At 47.2% G+C, this 7,103-nt stretch overlaps 1 protein-coding gene across 1 annotated transcript in view; it reads right to left on the bottom strand.

Annotated features, from left to right (window-relative positions):
• Nucleotides 1–398: 398 nt before the first annotated feature.
• LOC135529011 (voltage-dependent calcium channel gamma-3 subunit-like) overlaps nucleotides 399–7,103 on the bottom strand; it is a 13,161-nt gene continuing 6,456 nt past the window's right edge. Inside the window, exons 3-4 of the mRNA XM_064957968.1 lie at nucleotides 6,731–6,871; nucleotides 399–976 (exon numbers count right to left, since the gene is read on the bottom strand). Of these exons, the coding sequence (XP_064814040.1) occupies nucleotides 399–976; nucleotides 6,731–6,871 (719 nt within the window). The remainder of the gene's footprint in view (nucleotides 977–6,730; nucleotides 6,872–7,103) is intronic.

Here is a 7,103-nt window from a genome sequence, read left to right as displayed (position 1 = left end):
TCAGTGTATTTATTATAGACAGTGTGAGGGCAGACTAAGAGTTAGCTTAGACAGCTACACTGGATCTGGGTCTGTCATTGGCTCTCGACAGAGGTCAGGGGTCATTTAAGCTTCCAGGAAGCAAACTGAACAGACAGAGAAAGGCAGACAGATCAATTCTATACTGTTCTGCACATCAATATGAGTGTTGTAAGTGTTCCTGTCTGTTCTACGGTCATCTGACAGAGGTAGTGTTCCATCCTGTCTGTTTAGACAGAGGTAGTGTTCCATCCTGTCTGTTCTAAGGTCCCTCCCTCCCTCCCTCCCTCCCTCCCTCCCTCCCTCCCTCCCTCCCTCCCTCCCTCCCTCCCTCCCTCCCTCCCTCCCTCCCTCCCTCCCTCCCTCCCTCCCTCCCTCCCTCAGACAGGTGTTGTCTTCCTGTTAGCAGCATTGCTAGACAACATGTCCTTGTTGTTGGGCTTGCTTGTCAGTGGCAACAGGAAAACGCTCCTCGCAACATCCACCCCTCCTCCTCCTCCTGCAGCGGCTGCCATCTTGTTGTTGGGCGGCGTTAGTTTGTGCGAGGCCAACTCCGACCCAGCCGGCCCCGCGGCGACAACCTTTGACACGGACAGGGCCACCGGCAACGGCGAGGGGTCGCGAGGTCGCAGCTGCCCCGCCGACGACAGCGAGTGACGGTAGTCCACGTTGCCGCGGTAACTGGAGCGGCGTCTGTAGCGGTTGTAGCGGCTGTAGTAGGACGCGGAGCGGAACAGAGCGTGTTTGGTGAGGGAGCGGCGGCCGCGGGTCCGGAGCGTGCGGTGGCGCTCTATGAAGGCGTGTACTGTCAGAACGCCCACCATCTCAGCCAAGATGAAGGACAACGCCCCGAAGTAGAAAGACCAGCCGTAGGAGTAGCTCTTCTTACTGTCGCTCTGACCCGGGTCACCAGAGTTAGCCGAGATGTAGACGATGATGCCGATGATGTTACTGAGTCCTGGAGAGGGGAGAGGGGGGGGAGAGTTAGCTGAGATGTAGATGAGAGAGAGAGAAAGAGAGAGAGAGAGAGAGAGAGAGAGAGAGAGGGGGGAGAGAGAGTTAGCTGAGATGTAGATGAGAGAGAGAGAGAGAGAGACAGAGAGGGGGAGAGAGAGTTAGCTGAGATGTAGACAAGAGAGAGAGAGAGAGTTTGCTGAGATGTAGATGAGAGAGAGATACAGAGAGAGAGAGACAGAGAGAGAGAGAGATACAGAGAGAGAGAGAGACAGAGAGGGGTAGAGAGAGAGTTAGCTGAGATGTAGATGAGAGAGAAAGAGACAGAGAGGGGGAGAGAGAGAGTTAGCTGAGATGTAGATGAGAGAGAGAGAGAGTTTGCTGAGATGTAGATGAGAGAGAGAGCACCCCCCCTGTCAGCCACCCTGATAGCCCTTCTGATAACCCCCCCACACCCACTGAGGACAAACACAAGACACAGATTGTACTACTTATGGACTCAAATGGGAAATATATAGAAGAAAAAAACTTTTTCCCAAACACAGTGTATCTAAACTCTGGTGTCCAAACACCCAGAGCGCCCTAGACCTTCTGTCTGAGGCCAAACTAGGCTCACCCAGCCACATAATAATACACACAGGCACAAACGACCTGAGGGCACAACAGGAAAGAGTGGCCACAGCACTGAAGGGAGTGATTGAAAAGGCTTCTTCTACTTTCCCCAACGCACAAGTGGTTATCTCCACCCTGCTACCACGAAAAGACTTCCACCCTGCCACAATACAGCGGGTAAACGCAAGTATTTCCCGTGACTGTGCCTCAAAACCAAACGTTTTCCTGGCCCACCACTCCACCCTGGACTTGAACAGCCTCTATGACCAGGTCCACCTCTACAAGGCAGCAGTGCCCATCTTTGCCCGAACTCTAAAGGACATCGCTCTCAAACGTATCCCCAACACTTCACACAGGAGGAACAGATCAATAGACACCCCACCCAGACCAGCGAGACACCCTCCCAGACCTGCAGGACCCCCCCCCGGACCTACACATAGAGGACCCACGCCAAGAGGAATTACACCCAGACCACCGCACACCCAGACACATCCACACCCCTACCCCCACCAATCAACACCCCCCCACGTCAACCATGCCCACACCCCATTTAGGCCCCCTCAGATCAGACCTATGCCACTCCTGCCCACCCCATGCACCCCACCCCCGCAAAGAGGGCCTCAACATGGAAGCCACACATACGCCCAGGTAGTGAGCGGGCAAACAGTCCCAACCCCCACTCTCACACTCGCCCAAGCCAATGGCATGTACCAGATGCTCAGCAGACTCTGCTCACACTTACTGGCCTGAGGCCAAACCACAACCAACAACATTGGACACTTTATGGAACAAAAAGCCTTTACTATTTCATCCTGGAATATCCAAGGCCTGAGGTCATCTGCCTTTGGCCTGAAGAGCAGAAACCCGGACTTCACCAAAGAAATCGGTAATACAGACATTGTCATCCTGCAAGAAACCTGGTATAGAGGAGACAGACCCACTGGATGCCCTCTAGGTTACAGAGAGCTGGTAGTCCCATCCACCAAACTACCAGGTGTGAAACAGGGAAGGGACTCAGGGGGTATGCTAATTTGGTATAGAGCAGACCTAACTCACTCCATTAAATTAATCAAAACAGGAACATTCTACATTTGGCTAGAAATTCAAAAGGAAATTATTCTAACAGAGAAAATGTCCTCCTGTGTGCTACCTATATCCCCCCACTAGAATCCCCATATTTTAATGAAGACAGCTTCTCCATCCTGGAGGGGGAAATCAATCACTTCCAGGCCCAGGGACATGTACTAGTCTGTGGCGACCTAAATGCCAGAACCGGACAAGAACCTGACACCCTCAGCACACAGGGGGACAAACACCTGCCTGGAGGTGACAGCATTCCCTCCCCCGTATGCCCCCCTAGGCACAACTATGACAACATAACCAACAAAAACGGGTCACAACTCCTGCAGCTCTGTCGCACGCTGGGTATGTACATAGTCAATGGTAGGCTTCGAGGGGACTCCTATGGTAGGTACACCTATAGCTCATCTCTTGGCAGTAGTACTGTAGACTACTTTATCACTGACCTCAACCCAGAGTCTCTCAGAGCGTTCACAGTCAGCCCACTGACACCCCTATCAGACCACAGCAAAATCACAGTCTACCTAAACAGAGCAATACTCAATCATGAGGCATCAAAGCCAAAGGAACTGAGTAACATTGAGAAATGCTATAGATGGAAGGAATGCAGTTTGGAAACCTACCAAAAAACAATTAGGCAACAACAAATTCAATCCCTTTTAGACAATTTCCTGGGTAAAACGTTCCACTGTAATAGTGAAGGTGTAAACTTGGCAGTAGAAAATCTTAACAGTATATTTGACCTCTCAGCTTCCCTATCAAATCTAAAAATCTCAAATAGAAAACCGAAGAAAATTAACAACAATGACAAATGGTTTGATGAAGAATGCAAAAATCTAAGAAAGAAATTGAGAAACCTGTCCAACCAAAAACATAGAGACCCGGAAAACCTGAGTCTACGCCTTCACTATGGTGAATCACTAAAACAATACAGAAATACACTACGGAAAAGAAGGAACAGCATGTCAGAAATCAGCTCAATGTAATTGAAGAATCCATAGACTCTAACCACTTCTGGGAAAATTGGAAAACACTAAACAAACAACAACACGAAGAATTATCTATCCAAAATGGAGATGTATGGGTAAACCACTTCTCCAATCTTTTTGGCTCTATAACAAAGAATAAAGAGCAAAAACATATACATGATCAAATACAGATCTTAGAATCAACTATTAAAGACTACCAGAACCCACTGGATTCTCCAATTACATTGAATGAGTTACAGGACAAAATAAAAACCCTCCAACCCAAAAAGGCCTGTGGTGTTGATGGTATCCTCAATGAAATGATCAAATATACAGACAACAAATTCCAATTGGCTATACTAAAACTCTTTAACATCATCCTTAGCTCTGGCATCTTCCCCAATATTTGGAACCAAGGACTGATCACCCCAATCCACAAAAATGGAGACAAATTTGACCCCAATAACTACCGTGGAATATGCGTCAACAGTAACCTTGGGAAAATCCTCTGCATTATCATTAACAGCAGACTCGTGCACTTCCTCAATGAAAACAATGTACTGAGCAAATGTCAAATTGGCTTTTTACCAAATTACCGTACAACAGACCATGTATTCACCCTGCACACCCTAATTGACAACCAAACAAACCAAAACAAAGGCAAAGTCTTCTCATGCTTTGTTGATTTCAAAAAAGCCTTCGACTCAATTTGGCATGAGGGTCTGCTATACAAACTGATGGAAAGTGGTGTTGGGGGTAAAACATACGACATCATAAAATCCATGTACACAAACAACAAGTGTGCGGTTAAAATTGGCAAAAAACACACAAATTTCTTCACACAGGGTCGTGGGGTTAGACAGGGATGCAGCTTAAGCCCCACCCTCTTCAACATATATATCAACGAACTGGCACGGGCACTAGAAAAGTCTGCAGCACCCGGCCTCACCCTACTAGAATCTGAAGTCAAATGTCTGCTGTTTGCTGATGATCTGGTGCTTCTGTCACCAACCAAGGAGGGCCTACAGCAGCACCTAGATCTTATGCACAGATTCTGTCAGACCTGGGCCCTGACAGTAAATCTCAGTAAGACCAAAATAATGGTGTTCCAAAAAGGTCCAGTCACCAGGACCACAAATACAAATTCCATCTAGACACTGTTGCCCTAGAGCACACAAAAAACTATACATACCTTGGCCTAAACATCAGCGCCACAGGTAACTTCCACAAAGCTGTGAACGATCTGAGAGACAAGGCAAGAAGGGCATTCTATGCCATCAAAAGGAACATAAATTTCAACATACCAATTAGGATTTGGCTAAAAATACTTGAATCAGTCATAGAGCCCATTGCCCTTTATGGTTGTGAGGTCTGGGGTCCGCTCACCAACCAAGACTTTACAAAATGGGACAAACACCAAATTGAGACTCTGCACGCAGAATTCTGCAAAAATATCCTCCGTGTACAACGTAGAACACCAAATAGTGCATGCAGAGCAGAATTAGGCCGATACCCACTAATTATCAAAATCCAGAAAAGAGCTGTTAAATTCTATAACCACCTAAAAGGAAGCGATTCCCAAACCTTCCACAACAAAGCCATCACCTACAGAGAGATGAACCTGGAGAAGAGTCCCCTAAGCAAGCTGGTCCTGGGGCTCTGTTCACAAACACAAACACACCCTACAGAGCCCCATGACAGCAGCACAATTAGACCCAACCAAATCATGAGAAAACAAAAAGATAATTACTTGACACATTGGAAAGAATTAACAAAAAAACAGAGCAAACTAGAATGCTATTTGGCCCTACACAGAGAGTACACAGCGGCAGAATACCTGACCACTGTGACTGACCCAAAATTAAGGAAAGCTTTGACTATGTACAGACTCAGCGAGCATAGCCTTGCTATTGAGAAAGGCCGCCGTAGGCAGACATGGCTCTCAAGAGAAGACAGGCTATGTGCTCACTGCCCACAAAATGAGGTGGAAACTGAGCTGCACTTCCTAACCTCCTGCCCAATGTATGACCATATTAGAGAGACATATTTCCCTCAGATTACACAGATCCACAAAGAATTCGAAAACAAATCCAATTTTGAAAAACTCCCATATCTACTGGGTGAAATTCCACAGTGTGCCATCAGAGCAGCAAGATTTGTGACCTGTTGCCACGAGAAAAGGGCAACCAGTGAGGAACAAGCACCATTGTAAATACAACCCATATCTATGCTTATTTATTTTATCTTGTGTCCTTTCAAATTCGTACCTTGTAAAAACACTGTATATATATATATAATATGACATTTTCAATGTCTTTATTGTTTTGAAACTTCTGTATGTGTGATGTCTACTGTTAATTTTTATTGTTTACCTTACTTGCTTTGGCAATGTTAACACATGTTTCCCATGCCAATAAAGCCCCTTGAATTGAATTGAATTGAGAGAGGGAGATACAGAGAGAGAGAGAGACAGAGAGGGGTAGAGAGAGAGTTAGCTGAGATGTAGATGAGAGAGAAAGAGACAGAGAGGGGGAGAGAGAGAGTTAGCTGAGATGTAGATGAGAGAGAGAGAGAGAGAGTTTGCTGAGATGTAGATGAGAGAGAGAGAGGGAGATACAGAGAGAGAGAGAGAGAGAGAGATACAGAGAGAGAGAGAGACAGAGACAGAGAGAGAGAGACAGAGAGAGAGACAGAGAGAGAGAGAGAGAGACAGAGAGAGAATGAGAGAGAATGAGAGACAGAGAGAGAGAGAGAGAGCTTGCTGAGATGTAGATGAGAGAGAGGTAGCGAGAGAGGTAGAGAGAGAGATAGACAGAGAGAGAGACAGAGAGAGAGAGAGACAAAGAGAGAGAGAGAGAGAGAGAGAGAGACAGAGAAAGAGAGAGACAGAGAGAGAGAGAGGTAGAGAGAGAGAGACAGAGAGAGAGAGAGACAGAGGTAGAGAGAGAGAGAGAAAGAGAGAGAGAGAGAGGTAGAGAGAGAGAGAGAGAGACAGAGGTAGAGAGAGAGAGACAGAGGTAGAGAGAGAGAGACAGAGAGAGAGAGAGAGACAGAGGTAGAGAGAGAGAGACAGAGAGAGAGACAGAGAGAGAGCTGACCTGCGGAGACGAACAGTATCCCAGCGCTGAGCATGACGTTGTGTTGTGTCTTGTAGAACTCGCTGCCGGCCACACACACTCCTCCCAGAAACAACAGACCTACACTCATTATGGGGAATATACTGGAGGCTCTCACTGCTCCTTCAACACCGAGACACACAGACAGACACACACACAGACAGACACACACACAGAGACGCACACACACACACACACACCGAGACACACACACAGAGACGCACACAGACAGACACACACACAGACACACACACAGACACACACACACACCGAGACACACACCGAGACACACACCGAGACACACACAGAGACGCACACACACCGAGACACACACCGAGACACACAGACAGACACA

The sequence above is a fragment of the Oncorhynchus masou genome, unplaced genomic scaffold (genome assembly GCF_036934945.1).
Source record: "Oncorhynchus masou masou isolate Uvic2021 unplaced genomic scaffold, UVic_Omas_1.1 unplaced_scaffold_1077, whole genome shotgun sequence".
Taxonomy (NCBI): Eukaryota; Metazoa; Chordata; class Actinopteri; order Salmoniformes; family Salmonidae; genus Oncorhynchus; species Oncorhynchus masou.
Note: the sequence above shows the minus strand (reverse complement) of the source record. Positions and strands in the feature narration are given on the sequence as shown.